The 24,839-nt window shown below is 35.9% G+C and overlaps 1 protein-coding gene across 1 annotated transcript in view; it reads right to left on the reverse strand.

Annotated features, from left to right (window-relative positions):
- MYO16 (myosin XVI) overlaps positions 1 to 24,839 on the reverse strand; it is a 475,062-nt gene that overhangs the window by 299,174 nt on the left and 151,049 nt on the right. The window contains exons 9-10 of the mRNA XM_069467032.1: positions 14,112 to 14,262; positions 4,549 to 4,659 (exon numbers count right to left, since the gene is read on the reverse strand). Of these exons, the coding sequence (XP_069323133.1) occupies positions 4,549 to 4,659; positions 14,112 to 14,262 (262 nt within the window). The remainder of the gene's footprint in view (positions 1 to 4,548; positions 4,660 to 14,111; positions 14,263 to 24,839) is intronic.

Raw genomic sequence — 24,839 nt, forward strand, 5'->3', positions numbered from 1 at the left:
GCGCTGCATAGCGTAGGATATCATAGATGAGGCTGCAGATAAGTAGGCTAGGGGCAGTATTAGCTTGGGAAAAATGTATCCATCTACATAATTTCAAATATCCTTGAAGTGAGAGAAATCTCAGTCTCTGACACCAGCCTGTCAACTTTAGCCTTTAGAAATGCTCTTAAAAAGAGGACCTGCTACATCCCACTGGGTCACCCTGAGTAGCAAATGAACAGGTATTAAGTGGCTGCCATGAGCCAGGCTGTGTGCGGGGAGGTGTCACACAATGTTTTATTGACTCTGATTTGCTTAGTGCTGATTGCTGTGTATGTGTTTTAGAACTCTCTTGGCTAACCAGATGTTAACAGAAGCTCCTGTGTTTATTTTGTGGCTTTTTTCTTTATGAGTCTCAAGTCCCACTAATGTGTTTGTAAAGTGAACACGGCCAGCAAACTCCTTTGCTGTCCATAAAGGAATTTGATTGCATATTCTGTTCTCCCTGGTACTGTTGGCAGTAGTGATTCCAAGAAGGCAATGCTTTTATTCTGTGCATTTCCTGGGGAGCATGTGTCGTATCACCTGCGATTCATTTTCTGTTTGAAGGTTTGGAAACTTCTTGCTGCAACAGATTGTGGAAACTCCCTAATCCAATGTCCAAATGGAATCTTACACACTTAGGAAAAGAGCAATTTATAGTCTGTTTTGAAAAGTCATATTATATAACACATCAGACTACAGTAACAAGAGATGAAAATTCTGGTCAAGTAATTAATTCAGCTAAAATATTTTATGCTGGCTCTGATGAAAGTCATTGCTCAACCGTCAGTTGTTAGTCATGGAAAAGTAAATACTAATTTCTTCCTCTTGTGCTAAAATGTGTATTTGGTCTAAGTGGTCTCCTCATTTATTCAATGTTTATTGAGCACCTCCTGTTGTCATATACATAGCAGATATAGCAGTGAGCAGCGAACATAACAGAAGTTCTTGTCCTCATGGAGCTCACATTCTAGTGTGTGTGTGAACGTGTGTGGGGTGAGGTGGGGAGGAGGCAGAAAGTAAAGAATCTAAATAAGAAAAATATACAATATGTTAGAGACTGATCAGCTTGTGTAGAAAAAATACAGCAAAGGCAAAGGAATGGGATGTGCATGCTGCAATTTAAAATATGCTGAGGGGCTGGGCTCCATCAGCAGGGATGTTTGTGTGAAGCCCTGAAGGGAGGAGGGAGGGAAAGAAGGAGGGGCTCACAGCAGTCAGACTATTCCAGCAAAGGCGACACAGAAGTGCTGGGCGTGCTCAGGGGACACCGAGGTACCATCATGGCCATAGCAGGGGCACCCAAGGGGAGGGCTGTAGCACCTGAGGTCAGAAATGTAAGGAGCAGGAGAATGTGTTCAGGCCACATGGGCCTTTCTTCAGACTCTGGCTTCAGGCTGAGTGAACTGGAAGTCCTTTCAGCAGAGCAACGTCATGATGCAATGTGCCTCCTAACAGCATCACTCTGGCTCTTGTGTGGGGAGTAGACAGATGGGTGGTCAAAGGAAACCCATACACTTACTTGAAGGTTAGCCCAAAATGCAACGATTGAAGTGAGACGTGTCCTCAGGGTGGGGTTGTATACTGTGTACACCTGGAAGGGAGGGCTGATGATATTCACGGGAAAATCAGGTGTGGGGTGTGGAAGAAAAGCAAATTCAGGTATTTGAATTTTGAGATTTCTATGAAACTAGTGCTTTTCTTTTTGTAGGTAAGGAACACTTGCTTTGAGTCTCAATTAATCATGGACTGATGCCTTTGTAAAACACAATAAAAATGAATTACTAAAAAATGAGATTGAAAAAGACAGACGTACAAAATACAAGCTCCAATTTGTATTAAATCCAACAGATGGAAATTAAATGATCAAACCCCTGTAAGAGTTTCTCTGAAAACACTTACTCTTATTACACACTGGTAATAAAACGTTCATGTATCTACTGGACCACAGACGATACATTGAAAAGCACTTATTATTATTTAATCCATAAAGTTTAAATTGCTTGTCCAGCCATTAGATGTGATTTCATATAGCATGACATAGAGCACTCCTATTACAGAGTTGATCCCAGTTGATTTAGCTTTTCAATATTTCAGGTGTTGGGAAAAGGAAACCCATGTCTCACAGAGTGGCAAATTTACATGGTGCAAGACCTTTAGCAAAGCAGGGAATATTAATACTGGTTATCCAGAAAGAGATAGAAATCAAGTAAAAGGAAGAAGACAGTCCACTGTGTGAAGGAACTAGAGCCAGGACTCTGAAAAAGGGTAGGAAGTATTTGCCATTTAAGATTAATTGTGACTTTCTTCCCAAAAGCAACAAGATTACATTCATGTTAAGTTAGAATCTTAAACAGGGGAAAATGCTTTTTGATAACATTCCTGGGTCACAGGTCACGAGGATAGGAAAAGGTTGATGCTGTTCATAAAATGCTGTTTGCTGTATCAGGGGAGACCCACAGGATAAGCAGTTTGTGAATGCTGAGTTTGAAAGTTTTCATAGACTTTTTAGAAGGGGATATAAAATTACCCACCCTAACATGTCAATGGTGCCAAATATATACATATACATATATAAACTGCTTTCTAATTAAAATGCTTTATGTATATATTAGAGATATATATCTAATCTTTTATATATACATATGTATATATAAAAGATTAATTAGAAAGCATTTGGCCAGGCCTCCTGGGGTGAGCACAACCCACAAACTCTATGCTCACCCAGCTGAGAGTCCAGCACCAGCCAGACATTACGCAAACCACCAATGAGGTAAATAATCACAAACTGTGATAAATGCTGGAGAGACAGCAAGTCCACAGTGATTTAATCTGGAAATGCTGGAATTTATAAAGCTCAGTATTTCATGGTGTAGAAAGAAAACTTCAGGGGAAAGAGAAAACAGTTTGTGGAGAGTCCTCAATGCAGGAAGGAAGGTGATGATGGAATAATTGAGACACAGTAGTATGAGTCCTCAGTGACGGTGTTCAGGGACCAGACGGTGAGGAGTTTCATAGTCAAGACTCCAGACTCTGGAATAAGGATTGTGGTCTTGGTGCCATGAAAAACAATAAACCACAGAAAAGATTTTAGACTGGGAGATTTGAAATTATATTTTTGCTTTGTAAAAAAATTACTCTAGTTCATTGTGAGATTGGATTGAGCAAGTATGAAGGTTGCTCTAGAAAGTTAGGAGGCTGTTGGGAAATGGAAGACGAGGATGGCTTGGCGGGGGCGGGGGGGGGGGGGAGGGAAGCACAGAGGGAAAGAAAGGCAGATTAAACTGATATTTAGGAGATGATACCACTTGATAGGCATAAAGGGGATAAAGAAATACAAAATGAGTGAAGCAATGGTCTTCCAGTACCATAATTAAGAGTAAAAACAAACAAACAAAAATCAGAACTACCATACTGGGAAAAAAAGATGAGAAAATGGAATAAAAATAATATACACTTTGCAAAAGTTAACAGGGCGGTAACAGAGACCAAAGTAATCAGGTCTCACCACTTTATGTCAGTGATTTAATTTTATTAATTTTGATAGAAGTATTTAATTTTAAGTGTATTTACAGTGCCAGGTAATTTATCCAAACATTAAGACGTTGTATTGCATTTTTCATAGGCTAATCAGCATCTGACAATTTATTACTTCTGAGGAAATCTCAGACTTCACATTTACATGAAAATTGCTTAATCAATTTCTCAGCAGACTAGGAAAAAAAGAGTGTTATCATAAAAGGGATATCAAATATATGCATAATCAGATTTCTCTGTAGACATTCTGATTGAATTGCTCTGTGCTCTGTGTAGAATATAACAAAATCCCAGCGGCGGGAAGGCGAAAGAGAGTGGGAGAGAGAGACAGAAAGCAAGAAAGGAGAGATTTTGAGATTACAGTGTGTCTAAATTGTTACCAGTATTAGAAGAAGGAACATACAAATGAGGATAGAACCACAGAAAATCAATTCTCCATGCTGTTTGTCATCTGAGTAACATTTTTGTATCCTATCATCATAAATCTGTATATAAATTATTTACTTTACAGTCAAAGACATTTCCTGGTAATTTAGAGCAACAACTGTTTCTCTTTTCATGCAAATAGAGAGGCATCCCTACATGCATAGCCAATGTTTCCTGTTGAGCTTTTTCTTTTTTTTCCAGACCTAGCAGGCTCAGCTAAAGTAGATGAGACAGACAGCGTTTTTATAAGCGTTGTGCAGATCTGCTGGTTCTAGCAAGATCTTCCAGAGCAATAATGATTATAGGAAAGTTCAACACTAGTGAGTACCTATGTCTACCCTCAGAGTATTGGCTTATTCTTAACAACTCCAAAATTTGGAACTTTGATGAACTTGCCTTATAACTGAGCCAGAATGAACCTGAACTCTGAGAAATTCACCTTAAGCTATCACCATGACCAGAAGCTCCAATGAGCCCTTTGCTTGCAATATTCGCAGCATCAAAGGTTGATGAAAATAAACAGCAAGACAAAGCAGTGCACTCGGCAATTTCAGGGGCACTCACGTATATCTGATTGTTTCCGAAGCGCTTCTGGATTTCATAAAGGAGGCTGCCATCATTGAGCTCACTGAGCGTCGCCAGGTCATCATTTGGAGCAGGAGGCATCAGCTTGACCTGGGGAAAAAATAAGAACGATCAATTATAATTGCTTTCCAATCAACTATCTTCACAGTTCACAGTTGGATGTTCCATTTTCAGTCACATGTCAAATCTTTAAAGACCACCTGAGTTTGAAACTGTTATTAAAAGATGAAATTTTTGTTCAATGAAAAGGAAAAAAAATATTCAAAGCCACAGAGAAATGTATTCGGATGAGAATTTCTGTTCTATACCCACTAGTGTGCACATGCACACACTTTGTATGTTATGTTACCTTGTGTCACTCGGTCATTAAGTCTATCAAAACCATTTCAACATGTTGTCGCTCCCCATTCCCCACTTGTAACTAGGACAGCCCTGTGCTGCACTGAGCCCTCTGTAAGACAGGCAGCTGAACAGCTCACATACTTGTAGTGTTCCCCACGCTAAAACAAAACTTCTCATGTTACTATTGTTGGCATGGAAGGGAAGCAATGTGTATGGAATTTGGATTCTGCATTCATGTAGGATGAGGCTAGATTTTAAAAGCAGCTTCTAGATTTTTGGTTTGTGATTTTTATTCTGCTCAACATTATCCTTAAGATTAAGGTAGCTGTGAGATTAACTCTGTCGTAAAGAAAAGAAAAATATGCTTTCCCATTCAATTTATTTTATTTTATTTTATTTTTTATTTTTTGGAGATAGAGTCTCCCTCTTTTGCCCTGGCTAGAGTGCCGTGGCATCAGCCTAGCTCACAACAACCTCAAACTCCTGGGCTCAAGCAATCCTTCTGTCTCAGCCTCTCGAGTCTCTGGGACTACAGGCATGCGCCACCGTGCCTGACTAATTTTTTCTATATATTTTCAGTTTTCAGTTTTCCAGATAGTTTCTTTCTATTTTTTAGGAGAGACGGGGGTCTCACTCTTGCTCAGGCTGGTCTCCAACTCCTGACCTCAAGTGATCCTCTCGCCTCGTCCTCCAAGAGTGCTAGGATTATAGGCATGAGCCACCGTGCCTGGCCTCCCATTCAATTTAATACAGAGGGAAAGTTTTAAAACTTTTAAAACAATTTAATACAGAGGGAAAGTTTTATTTCAAATAAAAACTTTTTTATTTGAAATATAAAAATATTTCAAATAAAAAAGATAAATCTGCATTCTTTAATTAGATGAAAATCTACCCTTTCCAAATTGGAAATGGGGATTGTTTAATTTTATGTACACAGAATATGCTCTGAAAAGTAGACATTTGATATCATATGACAGAACTGTTTTTTTAAATGTCAAACACAGAGGAACAAAAAGAGCAAGAATTTTATTATCAATTTGAGTTCACTGATGCCCATAGTAAATCTGTAATAACAGCCAGGTTTTCTTTGGTATTATTTGTTTGTATTGTATATGTACATATGTGTTTTGTATTTGTATCTGTCTTGTATATTGTATTATTAATTGTATATACCATTGCTAAATAATTTAATAATTTGAACTTAAATATTACTATTTATCGGTTAAATTTTTATAGAGTAAAAAATACCACACATTTTTAAGAAAATTAAACTTAGAACTATTTTTCTGATATTAGTGAATATTTTACAAAATGCAATCTTGCCCATGATTTCATAAAATCATTCAATTGTTTTTCCAGATTGTTTCTAAACCTAATGTATTAATAGTAGAAACACAAATTCCGTATTGAGTATATCAAAAGGTCAGAAGAGTGATTTGTTATGAATTATACTTGGAAGGTGGCCTGGCGGTAGACTATCCGGCATTGGTGAAAAAAACCATTTCTACAAGCAGGAAACACAGTATTCCAATAGCTACATGCTTATGTATTAAACTTTAATTTGTAAAATATTGCAGATCTCAGAAATGTTAAGAACAAGCCTCTCCCCTCCACAACTGAGATGCACACACTCAGTCATCTGAGTTTATTATTTTCTATACTTTTGCAACATTTAACAAAAATATATTTCTAAATATCTTTTAGAATTAGCCTATATAAAACATATAACATAGTTTTATTAAACTTAGATATTTAACGTTGGGCTAGAGGCATAGCTTTAAGGCTTTAATACTGTCAGAAGTATCTATTTAAGTAGTTCAAGAGTAGTATCTAAAAACTGGTTCTTTTTTTTGATAAAAATAGAAATCATAATGTTCCAGTTATTTTAGTATTTTCTGGGCTGTCAAAAGAATTTTGGGATTGTGTGATATCAACTTTTTAACATTATACATTTAGTTCCACTTTGAGGAGTTTCACAGGCACAGAGTGCTACTCGGACTGACAGCTCTCCGAGTCGAGTGAAAATAGGAGCAGTGACAGCTGCCTTTGGCTCAGCCCACACGTGCAGTAAGTAAGTGGTGGTCTGCATCCAAGCAGTTTTTTTAATTCTGTATTCATCAATCATGCAAATTCAGGTAAAAATTTTAGACACTAATTTGAGCTTCCCCACTTTACATGCTAGAAAAGTCAAGCCCATCTAAGTCTAAAACATGGATTATTTTTATTCATTTGGGCAAATGGTATTTAAGTCCTTGTTGTATATCCTCCCTGCTGGGAGTTCTTAAATATTTTTTTGTCTTAACGTCAGGAAACTCCTTTTCATTCTCTTATAAAATATGATTAACATAGTATCTACGTCACAAAGTGGTTGTGAGAATTGAGTTTATTTGGAGAGCTAGGCACAATGCCTGCTCTGAGGCTGAGGGGGACTTGTTAGTATGGTTGGTAAGGCACCCAGAAAGGGCCATGGGTAGCAGTAGAGAACTTTCTACCAGCTTCCCTCATGGCTGCTTTGGAGGCGGGAAGGAGGCAGGTAAGTGTCGAGGGCTCTGGGTCTCTGCTCAAAGATGATCGGCTTTCTTCTGCTCTAGAAATCAGAGTTGTCATTCACATACTTATTTCTGCGGAAGGTTCTTCTGCTAAATAATATATTTTTTTAAAGTTTGACATTCATCATTGCTATTGTCCAAGATCTTTAATTAATAGATGAAGAACTGGAGGCCCCGAGAGACCATGTGATTTTTCTAGGCTCACACAGCGGAGAAGTCCCAAGCAAAAGCTGGGAAGATAACGACGGGGTAACGGTGGAGGAATTCTAGCAGATAATGGATACATCTCATAATATAGGTTCAATAATTTGCCAACTTTTTCTTGCTCATCTCTTCTTTGCCAGGCAGGCGCCAGTGGTTCAGTACAAAGAGGGAAAAAACGATGATGTCTTTGCCCTCAGAGTATTTATTTACATTCTACCAAGAGGAGAAACAAGGATACAAATAAGAAATTTTAAGTACAAACAGTCCATGAAGGAAAAAATAGGATGCTCACAAAAGAGAAAAAAATTCACTTTAGATTGGATGGTCCAAGAAGTCCTCTGTGAAGAGGTCATGTTGAAATTGAATTTAAGATAATTTAAAATGCCAGTCCTTTGGGATGTGGGAGAAGATTATTCCAGGGAGAGAGAAGAACATGACAAAGGCCTTAAAGTCAGGAGGAGATTGGTGTGTTTGAGGCACTGGAATCTGGCTGGGGTGGATGGATGGTGGGAGGAAACAGAAGATAATGATGAAGCAGTTGGTGAAGCTCTGTAGGCCGTGGGGAAATGACGCTTAATTCCAGGAATTATGGAAAGTCATGAAGAAGTTTAAGCAGGGGGATGGCAAGATCAGTTCCAGGTTGCTAAGGGGATACTCTGGCAGCTTGTGGAGGGGAAGGCTGGGAGGGTTGAGACCAGCTAGCAAGCTCTAGATAAAGGTGGCCCAACAAAGGGGCTGAAGAAGAGGAAGAATGGACTGGACTTTTATTTAAGAAAGAGGAGCTACCATATGCAACTGTGCACACTTGCTTTTTTAGTTGGAATTAATTTAGACAAGATTGAGGGTCTTCTTATATAGATGGACATCTTTGCTCTATTCCAGGATCACAGACAGGAATGTTTGCCCTTGGATATAAAAAGAATCTGGAAGATAAGTACAGATGGGCAAGCATGTATTTTCTAGAAGTGAAAAGACTACTGGCAAAAGTCCTTATGTAGAGAGGTACATGAAAAAGAACTTTCACCATCAATTTAGGGACCAATGTAGATAGCTTTTTCTTCTAATATCTTTGGAAGCATTTCCCCAAAGTACATGAACTTACACATACACATGGCTCATAAAATTATGTGAGCATATATGTATACACAAAAAAACATATATAATTGACACATGTACATACAATATGATAGAAGTCAATAATATAATTGCAATAACATTTAGTAATGCAAAAAGAAGGAAAAACTCTCCAGCAAGGTAGCATACATATTTAACTCCCCAAGCAATCATAAAAAGGAGAAAAATCAAGAGCAAGTTTTTTTATTTTTCCTTCAGGAGTAATGATTTAGGCTAAGATAATGAAATTCTTCTTACAACCACAATGCTAACAATTTCAATGCAAATTTCTGTGTGCACAGTTAGAAACACATGAATAGTACTAACAGAAGCTCTGCATTTGTTCCGACAGGCCTGGAAGAACTATCACAGACATCTCATTGGTATTCTTGTGGATTTTCATCTTCAGTGGCACAGCTGTTACATGAGTTAGAGAAAGTACTAGGCTGGCAGTAAAAATGTGAATACTCCCTAGCCTGTTTATAGTAACAAAATGTGACAAATACAGTGTTAGAGTAGATCAAGGAAAGAATTCCCTGCATTTGTCAGATCAGGATTCCAAAATGCTCAGGCAGGAAACTTTGGTAATCAATCTTAAGCAAGGCTATCAAAGGGATACATTTCTTATAAAGATTTCAAAAGCAGAATGGCAGCTGATCAGTACAAAGAAAAAAGTATGCCTGTGAATATTTTTATGTTATAGTTTCAGGCTGAATAGTGTACACTTATACTACCAACAACTACCAGACAATTATAACACTAGTCCAAACAGGTATCAGACAAATATGTAAAAAAAGAGTGCATGTTCTCTCTAGAACTGACCATAATGGCTTCTATTATATATATTTCCAACAGGAGAGCTCTAAAACACAAAATAGACATAATTCACAATAGAAGGTCATGAAGAACTTAGGAGAAACATTTTGAGCAATGTTTTGAGATCCATGGGAATTTAAGTTTTGAAAATATCCTGAATTTGCTGATCCTTTGTCTCCCCTGTTTCTATGCTGCTTTGGGCATGGGGATTGTACTGTTTTGTCTTTTTTAAATATTTTTAAATTTTTTTTTTTTTATTTCAAAGTATTATGGGGGCACAAATGTTTTTGTTTACATGTGTCACTTTTGTAATGCTCGAGTCAGGGTTAAAAATGTGCCCATCACCTAGATAGTATTCATTGTACTCTTCTCCCCTCTCTCCTGCTTGATTTCCTTTGAGGTTTACTTCCCCTGATGAGCACGTGTGCTCATCAGTTAGTTCCAATTTAATAATGAGTACAGGGAATTACTGTTTCGTCTGATTTTGTTTGTGTGTGTGTTTGTGATTTCTCTCTGGGAGACTAGTAATGTATATCCAGGGACTAGAAGCTTTATGAGCAACAGAGATGGTCTCACATGTGGGATAAGGGAAAGGCAGTATAGGGGGAAAGAACCCAACATGTATAAACGAGAAGGAAAGAGTTAGTGAAAGAAAAACAAAATGAAGTGTCTGGAAAGATCCTAACAGGACAGGGTGATAACGTGACAAGTACTTCACTGAGCTTCCAAAGTGTACACCCAAGGCTATGCCTAGATAGCCTTGCAGTGGGGCTGCCCTCCTCGTTTTTCTGTTAGATGCTTCTTAAACGGTGAGATCTATCAGACCCTTTCACTTACTTCCCCTGTACTGGCTGAGGACGAACATGTTTGTATACGTGCACGTTGGTGTTTCTATGGACTACAGGAAAAAAATGCTTGCGAGTCTTCAAAACCTGCTGTGTTGTTCCCAAAAGAGCACTGGATATGAAATGCAAGAAACCTCTCTGATCTAGGCAATTTGCTTAACTTTCTGGAGTTTAGCTTTGGTCAGTTTAAAACTCAGTTTGAAACTTGAGTTTAAGTAGTGAAAATGGATAATAACTTGCTCTCAGTGATATTTTGAGGATTAAGACAATGCAGGTGAAAGCAACTTTAAGCCTTGAAATGCTAACCCATATAAAGTATTATTTTATATTATTATTTTCTAAAATAACCTACATTTCCTTTGAAAGAAATAAAGCCCAACAGATGTGTAGAACAGAATTACATGAATTAAGAACCCATCCATGTAGTGAATAGAGAAGGCTTTATTAGGCTGGCAAAGCCTAATTATACAGTCAGTCTGTAGAAATAATGACAATGAAATAATACATATGTCTAATTGAGTTTGTATTCTGTTTTTAGTAATTATGTTAATAACTCATGGTCCTCAGACACTGTCATCTTCATAACAACCATACAAGGTCAGCACTGTATACCCATTTTACACATGAGGCTTTTCGTGAGGTCATGAAACTTCTAGAGTCACAGAACTCCTGAGGTTTGCTGAGAACAAATCGCTCCATCCCTCTTTCCTCACTCCCAGGCTTCCACACCTTCACTACCTGGAATGAAGGCTTGACTTGAATTTCAAGCTCCAACCAAATTTAAATAAATATTTTCTGAAAGGAAATAAGAGAGGAAGGAAAGAAAGTAAAAAGCTAGGAAACCAGGAGGGGAATGGGAGAAGAGGGCCGGGCCGGGAGAGGTGGGATGGGCGGTGAAACCAGGAGGGAAAGGGAAGAGAAGGAAGAATGTCTTGCCCATTTTTAAGCAATTTAAGAAAAATTTTATATATTATATATCCCTCTTTAAAATGTTTATCAGAAATATATTGCTTTGAAAAGTCTTTTCTAAAGCCTTCCTGTGAAATGTGAACGTGTCAGTGAGTGATCTTCCCCTGGAAAGAATCTTCTGGCACCTGGTGGCCAAGATATCTGAGAGCATGAGGAATACAGTGGGAGGTATTGGTGGGTGGCTATTAGATAGAAAATACATGAACATAAACGGGAAAGCAGCCATCTCCTCTTTGATAACACATAAATACAACATGGTTACAATTACTTTAAACATCTAGGGTACAATTGTAAAAAGCCTACAATGAAAACAGAAAAATCATTCTATAAAGATTACACCTAACATTTTTATGTTGTGAATGCCCTCTTATGTTTGAAGAATATTTTATGTTTTTTAGAAACATCTTGTTAAAATACCACATAAAAGCAATTGATATGCTAATCAGAAATTGATTTTACCCCACAGAAGGAAAAATTTCAGCACCTTTATGAGAGGGTTGACCTCGTTTGCTCTTCTTTAGTTAAATAAATAGTTTTTGTACTATTGCTGAACTCAAACACCTAGGAACAGTTTCAAAGAAAATCAATAGAAATGTACAATCAATGCACAACTAAACATTGACTATAAGTCATGCAACATCTATAATTACATTCAAAAGTTTTTTGAATGTTAGCAACTTTGAATAGTAGGAAATCAATGAACCTTAGAGTTTTCACACATTTCTTTAATGAATTCAGAAAAAAATACTTCAAAACAATGCCAATGAAAATAAAAAATTTAAAGTATCTCTAATTTATCTAAGAAATCTAATGAACACCAACAATATTCCCATTCTTAATTTTATAACAAATTAAAATTTGAGGAAAGTAACTCTGTAGGATTATAAATAGTGTTCAATAGTCAATAATACTTAATTCCTTTGATCACATACCTATTATGATAGAATCAAATGACGTAAAATCATCTCTAATCAAGAAAACAATGATTGAAAAAAATAAATCTTTCCCCCCCAAAAGGAAATACATATAGGATACTATTTTGGCAAAGCTAAACTTTAAGTAGTAATAGGTTTATATCTTCATAACAAGAGAATGTGCACCATAATAAGTCTTAATTCAAACTGGCTATCCGTGGGAACAATTAGAAAACAGAAATCACCTATGGTTCCAACTGTGGAGAAATAACTCAGAAATTTTTTTCCTCAACACTCACGGAAAACTAATTTATTTTGAGTCTTAAATATCTCTAATTAAAACAAAGAACAAGCTTTTAAATCACTAAATTTTATGGGTATGAGCATTAAAATGTCTGAGGGAAAAGGAGTTAAGACACTGGTGAACTAAACTATTTTCCCTGGAAATTGAAAGTTTTGTCAGATACTGACTTACACAAATGATAGGGATCTGAAACACTTGGAATGTTAATGGAAGATAATATGACCCTTAAGAAAGTTAAGAAATGTTTTGCTTTAAGTTTTACCTAACATTTAATTAGCCTGCTTTAATTACTGCTATGAACTGAACTGTGTCCTCCCCAATTCATATGTTGAAACCCCAAACCCCAATGTGACTATAATCAGAGACCGGTCCTATAAAAAGGTAATTTAGGTTAAATGAGGTCATAGGAGTGGCGCCCTGATTCAACAAGATTAATGAAAAGAGACTCTAGGTAGTGTGGGCTCCCTCCCTTCCTCTCCCTGCCTTCCTCCCTCCCTTTCTTCCCCCACCTCCCCCAAGGGAGGGCCCAGCAGGGAGAAGGCAGCTCTACACTCCAGGAAGGGAGCCTTCAGCAGGAACCAAATCCACCCGCACCTTGACCTTGGACTTCCCAGCCTCCATAACCATGAGAAATACATTTCTGTTGTTTAAGCAACCAGTCTGTTATGGCTGCTGGAGCAGAAGAATGAATATACCTGCTAAAATTTAAAAGTACTTCGAATGTTTTGACTATCTCTTTTAACTACTTTAAATAAGAAAAATTAATAAAATTAAAATTTAAAAACAGTGTCTTTAGAAAGCCTGGCTAAAATGTCTTTCAAAATATTCAAAATTAGATACAATGAAACAAGATATTTTCAAGGATGCAAATTACCCCACCATTTATAAAAACTAAATATGTAAAATCATTACTTTCTATGACAATGATAAAAAATAATTTCTATAACTCCGAGTTTATCACCTTCCCAAATCCAGAGTAATTTCTCAAGACTTGGGGATTGGGATGCAAAAATAGTATACACAGATGCACACACATGCAATATAACCACACCGACACACAGACAATGCGACACCACAGTTTATTTTAAGGATAAATGACTCATTAACTTGTTTTCCCTTCTCCTTGCTTGTAAAATATTTGGATAGTGGAAAGAAACCAAAAAATATACAATGTATAATATCCAAAATAGTGACAAATGACTCAACTGGAAATATTCAGGAAGCAACACAGGCTGAGCTTACATTCCTGGTATATTAGACCAAAACTATAAAATTCAAATAGTTGTAAAGCACAAAAGCAATTACGTTTGTTAATAATTGACATAACTCCCTACTTATTTATGGAAACCGTAGCCAAAATATTAATCCATGCCTTCATTATTTTTTCTTGGAATGGCAGTGAGTGGATATTTCTTTTGAAAATATGTTGGATTTTAAAACATTATATGAAAAAATACTAGTAGACATGCAGTGAGGGTGCGATTACCTGCTCAGGTTTGGTGGAGCCATTCATTGTGGTGTTTTCAGGGGTGCTGTCCTGAGACGGTTGTTTACATAGACCTTTTGTTGCATCTTTGAACATAATGTCTTTTTCCAACAAACTGTCTTGCTTGGCAATTGGTAACACCAGGGGACTGCTATAGGAAAAAAAAATCAATACTATAATTATTCTTTTTCTAAGATTGTTGTATTGCTCAAAAATTACCACTACAGGATAGCTGGCCTATAGATGGTTATTTTATTCAGATAAGAAATACTTTCTATAAACTGTAGGAAAAAATCTTAATGGGAGTTCTGCAAACTTTTTTTATTATTGCCAAATTTCATTCATTTTCATTTTTAAAAGGAAAAAACATGTTTACTTGAACTCCAGAAGAAAATGTTTACAAATGGTATATCTGACTGTAATAGACAAATCAATAAGCAATTTGAAAGCTAAGGTTGAAATGCATGACTGAACAAGGCAAGATATTTCAATGTGAAAATGGACTGCAAACAAGTGAGGAAAGGTATAATGGTATAATTGTTAAAATATTATTCATTTGGGATTTAAAATATAGAATCATGGGCAAAATTTCAAGTTTGCAATGAAATAATAATTTGAGAACTAGAAAAAAGACATGTTTAAAGATTACAGTGTTACAAGCAGAACAAATTATGTTACTTCAGTGTAGTTCAAGCCAGTCCAAAAAAATAAAACAAAAGCTATTTCATTTTTTGTTCTTTTATAGATTTCATTGCCAAAATAGTCATTATTTTGTAATGTTCGTAAAAAAATCAACACAAAGTATTAAATTTGTAATTGTAATATTTTATTATAATTTAAAAATGCATCTTCCTAAATGTTACCATACAAGCAGAAATGCATGTATATTTAATCAAGTGCAATATATGTTAACATAATTATTTCATATAGTCCACAATAGAAGTTGTGATTCTAAATAAAGCTAAATGCACTTTTTTTGGCCTATTTTAAACTTCAGGTTTATTCAAGTCTAATTTATATACAGTAAAATCCATCCCTTGTTGTTTAGTTCAATGAGATTTATAGTTGTGTAACCAAAACAACCAGCAATATGTAGAATTATTTTCACCTCCAAGAGTCCCTTTTTGTCCTTTGGAGTCAATTATTATTAGGTGTGTTAGTGCCTTCTCACAATGTGGTTTTATTTTGAATTTAATTTTTTATTTAAAATACTTAATTGTTAAGAAAAATATATTTAAGGTGTACCATGTGGTAATTTGATATATATTGAGTAAAGGTTATATTAGTTAACACATCCATCACCACAAATGCCTCATATTATATCTCCAGAACTTGTTCATCTAATAAATGAAAGTTTGGGCTCCTTGACCAACATCTCCCCTTTTCCTCCACCCTCTAGTCCCTGACAACCACCCTTCTACTCTCTGCTTCTATGAATTTGACTTTTTAAGATTCTACACATAAGTGAGTTCATGTACTTGTCTTTCTGTGTCTGGCTTATTTCTCTCAGCATAATATCTTCCAGGTTCATCTATGCTGCCGCAAATGATGGGAGCTCCTTCTTTTTTGAGCTGAAAACTATCCCACTGTATATATGCAGTGCATATATGCAATTTCCTTCTTCATCCATCTGCTGATGGACACTTAGATTGTGCCCGTAGCTGGGCTATTGTGAGTTATGCTGAAATGAATGTGGGAGTGCAGGTATCTCTTTGAGATCCTGATTTCATTTCCTTTGAATGAAATACCTAGAAGTGAGATTGCTGGATCATATGGAAGTTCTAGTTTTAATTTTTTGAGAAACCTCCATACTGTTTTCCATAATGGCTGTGCCTACTTATATTCTCACCAATAGTATACAAGACTTCCCTTTCCTCCACACCCTCATCAGTACTTGGGTTCTCTTGCTTTTTTGAAAATAGTCAATTTTTCAGGTATGAGGGGGTATCTTATTGTGGTTTTCATTTGCATTTCTCTGATGAGTAGTGGTGTTGAGCACCTGTTTCATATACATGTTGAGTATGTCTTCTTTGGAAAAATACCTATTCAGATCTTTTTCTCAGTTATAGAATTGGGTTATTTGTTTTATGACATGGAGTTGTGTGAATTCCTTATATGTTTTGGATATTTATCATTTGTGATATATATGATATATTAATATATTTGCAATTATTTTCTACTATTTCACATGTTGCCCTTTCATTTTGGTGATTATTTCCTTTGCCATGCAGAACTTTTTTAGTTTGATGTAATTGACTTATTTCTTCTTCTGTTGTCTATGCTGTTGGTGTCATATCAAAAAAAAAAAAATCATTGCCAAGACCAATGTTAAGAAACTTCTTCCCTGCTTTCTCCTAAGAATTTTATTGTTTCAGATCTTATACTTAAGTTTCATCCATTTCAAGTTAATTTTTCTACCTGGTGTAAGACAAGAGTCCAATTCTATGTCTCTGCACATGGATATCCAGTTTCCCCAGCACCATTTATGGAAGTTTCTTTCCTTTCTCCATTGTTTATTCTTGGCGTTCCCCCAACATGTAATCTTGTAACCTTGTCAAAGATTAGTTGACAACATATGCTCAGGTTTACTTCTGGGATCTGCATTCCGTTCCATTGGTCTGTATGTCTGTTTATACGCCAGTGCCATCCTGTTTGATTATTACAGTTTTGTAATATGGTTTGAAATAAGGGATGGGATACCCCCAGCTTTGTTCTTTCTCAAAATGGCTTTGGCAATTTGGGGTCTTTGTAATTCACACAGTGTTTCTCTTTGGTAAAGTGTGAGTTCAAATCTTTTGACCATTTTTTTACTGGGTTCTTTGTTGTCAGATTATTGAGTTTATATATTCTGGGTACAAGTCCTTCATGAAATATGTCCTTGACAAATAGTTTTTCCCACTCTATCTCTGTACTTTCATTTTCATAACAGTGGTTTAGAGAAAAGTTTTTTTTCTCTTACAGTTTGAGCTTCTTGTGCCTTATTTGAGAATTCTTTTTTTTAACCCAAGACCAACAAAAATTTCTCCTCAATTTTATTCTAGAAATTTTATGGTTTTATGCTTTATATTTATGTCTATGACCCATTGTGAGTAGCTTTCTTTATATGGTGCTATATTTGAGTCGAGGCTCATTATTTTCTCATATGGTTGTCCACATGCTTCAGCATCATTTTTGAAAAGAAATGTCTTTCCCCATCCAATTACCTGGACATCTTTGTTAAAAATCAATTGACCATATATGCGTGGGTTTATTTTATAACTTTCCAGTGTGTTTCATTGACATAATTGTCCATTTTTAAACCTATACTACACTGTCTTGATTAAAGTACCTCCTCTGAAAGCTTTGAAATCAGCTCATATGGGTCCTCTAACTTTGTTTGCTTTTTAAAAATTGTTTTGGCAATTAGAGGTCCTTAGCATTTTCATATAAAGTTACAATCTATTTGTTAATTCTTATAAGAATGCCTCTTGGGATTTTGGTTAGCATTGCATTCAATTGATAAATAAATGTGGGGATAATTAAAATGCTAACAATGGCAAATTTTTCATTCATAAGGACAATATATTTCTTTTGATCTGTGTCAATTTCTCTCATCAGTACTTTGTAGCTTCTGGAATTAAAATGTTCCAAATAATTGTTAGATGTATTCCAGTTTTATGCCTTATGAATATATTTTTAAATTTCAATTTCTAATTATTGACTGTTAATATATAGACATGCACATGATTTTGTATACTAACCTTGATAGAGGAGGAAGAAAGTAATTTGAAGGGCTTCTCTCAGGAACCTCAAAGTCTCATTGTTTTACATCCCATCTCTATGCCTTGCCTTCCAACTGTACTATAGAATCAAGGAAAGCAGGAATGAAAAGAGACTAGCAGATGTGTTCATAGGACCAGACCTGACAGAAAGGCAGGAATAGCTGAGGAACAAGTTTACATAAATGTGAGATCAGTCTTACTTCCTTTCAACCCTAGATGATGACATTTTATAGTGTTTTAGTTGATAAAGGTATATGTAGGTAGGCAAGGGAACAGGGGAACATATATTAATGAGAGGTATCACGGTGTAGTACAGCTGTAATGTGCATACATTTTCAAGTCACAAAAACTACAAAGTTTGATGCCTATTCTAGCACTTTGGGCAAGTTATACAGACATTATGTAAAACTAATATGTAACAGAATGGTGGTGGAGGATTACTAACATAATGCCCACAAAAGGCATAGCACCATGACTATGGTCACAACAGGGAATAAAATCAGCTGTTGTTATTTAATGTGCCCAGAACAGTCACACTTCTGGGACTTTACCCTATTTATAAGTGAACAGGTTAGCTTGTTACTGTTTCATGGTTAGTTGCAGAAGACAAGAGACTCCTGGATCAGAGATAAAGGACTTTATTATTCCTGGCAAATACAGAGCTTTGTTTGTACCAGTTCTCCTTGCCCTCCTGCCCTATGTGGTGATGAGAAGGAGGTAGAAAGGAGGGCAACACAGTTGGAACTTAAGGGATGCCTAACACTAGAGAGAGTTTTGTTACAGGAGAGAAAGCCAGACAAGTATCAAGTACCTTTTGAGCAAGCAGCAAACATTATATGGAGGAACAAATACATCAGCCCCCCTCCCTTTTGGAGTGAGTGCTGTGGTTTCCATGGACTACTTAGTTGCCTATTTAACTAACTGCATATGCCTTGCAATCTAACAAAGTGAGCAATGATATGGAGATGTCCACAGCCCATGGAAGACTGTCCTTCTCAAGAGTATAGTTATTAATTTTAAAAAAATTATTCTACAAAGGGAAAGCTTATAACGCTTATAAAAATTCATATCCAGATCTGCTTGAATACTACTGTGGCTTGAATATATGTCTCCTCCAAAACTCATGTTGAAATTTAATCCCCAAGGTGTCAGTGTTGAGAGATGGGGCCTTTGGGAGGTGATTGTGTCATGAGGGCTCCTCCCTCCTGAATGGGATGATCCATTCATGCATTAATGGATTAATTGGTTAATAGATTAATGGGTTATCATAGAAGTGGGACAGGTGGCTTTACAAGAAGAGGAAGAGAGAGGGGCACACTCAGGCCCTCACCATGGATGTCCTGTAGTGTCTCAGGACTCTGCAGAGACCCCTCCAGATACATACCATCAACCTTCGACTGCCCAGACTACAGAGCTGTAACAAATAAATTTCATTTCTTATAAATTACTCAGTTTCAGGCATTCTCTTACAAGCAACAGAAAATGGACTAAGACAAATAGCATCAAATGATAAGCTACTATTACTTCCAAAGAGGCCTTATTTCTTCTACAAGCAACTTTGGGAAAATGCCTGTCAGCTGTAACTTCATTCATCACTTACAGAGTTCCTAAGAATATGTTCTACACTTCTTCAACATGAAAGCCCTTCAAATATTTTTAAATAGTTTTGATTTCCCTATATTTTCTATAATTTGAGTGACCCACCAGCAAAATGTTTTAATAATTATACATTTAGCATGTAACAGGCTCTGTTCGAAGCACTATACATGTATTAACTTTTTCATTTTAACAACATTACAAAGTATACACTATTTTATTCCTGTTTTGTAGATGAGTTAACTGAGGGCCAGAGAAGGGAAAAACTTGCTATGGACACACAGAAGCGCCACTGAAGCCGCGGTTTGGATCTGTCGTGTTTAAGCTCCAGGGTCTGTGTGCTTAACTACCAGATCACAGTGCCAGTGTCTAAAAGTCCACTCCCACAGCTATAAAAGTATTTTCTTTTCTTATTTTTCTTCATATATCAATAATCTCCTTTTTCTTCTGCTTTGTCAGAAACTTTTAAAAAACTAAAGAGAGAGTTTGCATATACCAAATCTTTTAAGTATAATGTGCTTAATAAAGCAGTAATCAGATTGTTTAAGGTAGAAATTAAAAACATAGTTCATGAAATACAGAAAATCACCAATTATAAAGTATTGCTAAAAGAAAGAAATAGCGAGTTTGGTAAAACAGCTAAAATACTCTGTCCTGTCTGAAATCTAGTTGCAGTATTAATAGCAGGCTCCATTAGAGCTACAATTGGAAAAAGATTGGTATAGGATTGCCAGGACATCATTCCAAATCAGATTTTACCTCATGTTGGCTACCACCTGACCTTCTAAGGCCTTTCAAATACCTGGGTTACAACTTTACCTTTGTAAAATGCAGGAGGGTCAAGTAGATAGCATCTAAGTGTATATTGAGTCCTACATTTCTATGATGCAAATAAGTAATCTCTGTTCATATAATTTTTCACCTGTATCTTTAAAAATTAATCATGAATTCATTGAATTATATATAGGTTATATAATATAGCATCTATTACTAACAATAATCACAAGTAGATAGTTATTAATATTCTCTTATTGACACAAGAAAAAATGACTCTAAATCATACAATTGGTTTGAAAGGTAACATATTAATTAGCCAAGCACATGTTTTGTACAAGAAAAGTGTAAAACATGCACCTAGGCTGATAGCATACAATAATATTTTAAATTTTTGTAGAACAATTTTTCATTACATTTCTATTCTTTTTATAAAGTGAAACATTTTCTGTCTATAATCATTGTGATTAACAATATCATTCATGCAAGTTAACTTCAATATATTTAACTTTCTGTATGATTCCATTTATATGAAATATCCAGAATAGGCAAATACAGAAACGGAAAGCAGATTGGTAATTGTCAGAGGCTGATGGGAGACAAGAACGGTGCATGATTGCTTAATAGGCACTGGGTTTCCGTTTGGGAGAACCAAACAAGTTCTGAAACTAGATATTGGTGATGGTTGCATAACATCGTGAACATACATAATGCCACTGAATTGTACACTTTAAAATGGTTAAGTTGGTAAATTTTATGTTATCTCTATTTTACCACAATAAAAAATGTTATCTAATTCAATCCTTCTACCAAAAAAAAAAAAAAAAATATATATATATATATATGTTTAACTTTCACTGACCACCCATTTGTAGAATTTATGTAAACATATATTAAAATATTTTTTAAAAAGGGAATAATTTTTAAAGTAATCATTGGTATTTATCTTAATACTCATTAAATATTTATTAAGCATGGCAACATAGTTACAAGATTATTTTTATGAATTAGATGTGATGGTGTGTATAGAACAAGACTTAATAAAGAAGAGGAAATACATAAAGGAGAGAAAGAAATATGCCAAGTTAATAGCAGTTTCATCAGAAACGACTAATGACCAAAAGGCCTCAACATTCCCCTCAGCTCAGCTAAACTTTGGAGAGGCTTCTCCCTAATTCTAGGCCTCAGATCAACCCCTTCTTAGAGCTCTGACTTTAGAAAGCTTTCTATTGTAATTTTTTTCTCTGCCCCTTTGAGATGCACATCTTCTCCTAGCCTCTTGTCAGTTTTATAGCCCAGGGATGTCTTTCTCCACGAGCTGGGAATCATGCTTCTGAAATGTAAACTTGGAAGGAGATAGCCCCATACCTCCCAGTTTTGGTAGGAGTGCAATCAGCAAACACACAGGGCTTAATCTCCTTGTCCAGCCTGCTCCCTAATGTCCTACAGAACTTTTCCACAGTTCACTCCAGCACTCAGAAATGCTCCCAGTATGAGTTCAATCTCTCTCCCCTATTGGAATAGTCTTTAATAAAGTCTTTCTTTCCTGTATAACTTCTCTGGTGCAATATTTCTTGGAGGCAAGTGAGTGATTTTTTTCATGCTTCTATATGTTTTTCTGCACTTTCCAAATTTTCATCAATAAGCAAGCCTTATTTTGATTGTACAAAAGAAATTATGAGTAATAGAAATTTATCAGTGAGAAACAGAAAAAATAGGATTGAAATCGTATATTTTCTAAAAAGGCGGCTTTTGGTAATGCAGACTCTATAAACATTTTTCTTAAAAGAAATAGGTATCATCCAAGAGTAGTTTAAGTTAACACAGGAGAGGCAGATTTAACTCTGACTGTGAGAAAAATTAGATGGGAATATACCAGTGGACAAGCGATTTCTGAACTCTGATGGATTTATTCTAGATTTACTTATTTTGATAAACATAAAAGTCATTTCATGCAGAGCAAGTGTGCCTATAGGAAATAGGAATTTATTTCTGAAAATGGGAAAGGAACCTAATAAATGGAACTAAGAAAGGCACAATTATTGCCCATTATAACTAATGCAATTTTAGAAAATCATAGAGATGAAAGAAAATTGACTATATTGAAATATATTAGGCCAACACAATGATAACAAATAAAATCTAATAGAAACAAATGTGAAGATAGGGAATATGTGACTCAGTTATTTTGGTAAAGTAATGGACTGAATAGATAGTTCTGGATGTTAATCCTAGAAAACATAGATACATGAATTATTTCATAGAGGAAATTCAATTAATCTTTTGGGGATTTTTGCTTCTGTAAAATAAGACAATGGTCCAAAGATTAATGTTAAATGAAACAGTTTCTAGAGAGATTTGAATTATTGTTATATATTTGGGCCTGCCAAAAATTACTTGAGTTTTCATAAGAATTTGTTTTTTATAATTTAAAAATCATTTTGGTAAAATACTACTTGTGTCTAAAAAGGAAATAAAACTTTCAGTGTGTCACATGGCTGGATTAGAGTTTGTATTGTTTATAAGATATCTTATATTCATTTCAACAGCTCTCAACAGATATCTGCAAAGAGATTTTAAAAATGGTTGAGTTAAAGGAAAAAAGTCTTTAAGTTTAATCTAATGGCTTTATGCATATAGGAAGGGAGTTTCTGAAAGTCTCAAGAGTTACATTTGCCAGGAAGGAGTCGCTAAATGTATCATTCTGTCCTCATCCACCATGACATTTCTTTCTGTGCACTCCTGAACTATAGAATTGCTTTCTTGGCTGGTCTGAAGGTAGTGAGTTATCTCACTTGATTGTTCACAGTCAGTTACAGATTGAACTCCTTGTTCTACTACTTTCCCCCCTCCTCACTACTGCACTTGACTAGTCTTAAAAAAAAAAAATAAAAATAGAATTGCTTTCTAAGTGGAAATTCCTAGGGAACAGATTGACAGGTTTATCAAAACTTTGTAACTATATTGTTAAGAATTTTAGCAATGCAGCCATGATATTGATTAGCAAACAGGTTTGATATCTTATAGATTTATTACTAATTGAGAGAGCTTTGTATATATCAAATGAAGTATTAGATGCAAAAGTCACGTGTAATCTAAAAGGCAATATACAAATATGAATTACTGTTGCTGAAATAACTGTTCACTAATATTCTTTAATATATTAATGTAAAATGAAACCACACAAGAAATTTTATGCCAGAGTTTTCTGATTCTACAAAAGTAGAAGGTAAGTTGACAACTGGGACTTTTAAACTGAAAGAAGGCTTTATTAATAATTATAATATGTGTATGTTTCTCACATAACAAGGAAGTCAGAAATATGCAGCCCAGGAATGGTAACCTTGTTAAGGTCTTCCTCTTCTGGGATTTTGATTTGTTCTAGCTTCCTATTCCGTTATTCTTAGAAAGTTGCTTTCGTCCTTTGGTTGTAAGATCACGTGGCATCTTCAGGCAACACCTTTGTGTACCAGACAGGAAGGTAATAGAACAACCCACAAAACAATGCTTACTGGATACATCTGTCCTTTTTAAGCAAAAGAACAACTTTCCTAAAAGCCCTATCTTGTTACACTTGCTGGACTTAGGAAGCCAAAATGAAATCTTTATGCATAGATTCATACTAAATAATTATTTTTTGTTGCTGCGTGTCCTGTATTTTAACGGGCAACTCTATACAGCAGACTTCTGCAAAGAGTTCTGTGGTCAGGACAGTAGCTGGTATGATCTGAAAGTCTGTGTGTTTTCAAACACTCACATGTTGGAACCTAATTTCCACAGTGATAGGATTAGAACTAGGGCCTTTTGGAGGTGATTAGGTCACGAGCGTGGAGCTTTCAAGAATGAGATTTAGTCCCTTATAAAAGAGGCCCCAGAGGGCTGCCTTCCCTTCCAGCACATGAAGACACGGGTGAAGTCACTATCCATGAAGAAGGGGCCCTTGCTGGACACCAAATCTGCCAATGCCTTGGTCATGGACTTTCCAGCCTCCAGAACTGTAAGCAACAAATGTTTGTTGTTTACAAGCCACCCAGTTTATGGTATTTTGTTATAGCAGCCAAACGGACTGAGACAGTGGCATATGGCCAATCCGTACTTCAGAGAATCTGGGCCACTGGGTATTTTTAATGGGTCATTTTCCTGTAGTGACTACAATGGTGGTCTTATTAGTAAAGGAGAAATTGGATAGCATGTGATTCACAAGTATGATAGCCACACAATGCAAAAGGAGTGTTTGAACATGATTTCCAAGGAAAGACAATCAAACTAGGCAGAGTATTCTTTTTTAGCTGAGCTGGTCCAAGAAACCACAGAATTCTGCTTGGTTGAGGGTCCCTACTAACTACAGGGCTTTGCTTTTCTGAGTGGCATTTGCAAGGTTTGGTCCAGAATAAAAGACTCTGAGCAACAGAGAAGCTGACGTAATCTCCAGTGCACTCTCTCCTGTGCATTCTACCAAGCAGTGCTGGACCTCAACACTAAAACACTGCTGAGTGGAGATTACAATAATGATACCATTTTGAAGGGCTTCTGCCTACGTGTGTTCACTCCTGGCCAACTCCCATTTTATAGGAGAGAAAGCCTACAGCCTCAGCTC

The sequence above is a fragment of the Eulemur rufifrons genome, chromosome 4, assembly GCF_041146395.1.
Source record: "Eulemur rufifrons isolate Redbay chromosome 4, OSU_ERuf_1, whole genome shotgun sequence".
Lineage (NCBI taxonomy): Eukaryota > Metazoa > Chordata > Mammalia > Primates > Lemuridae > Eulemur > Eulemur rufifrons.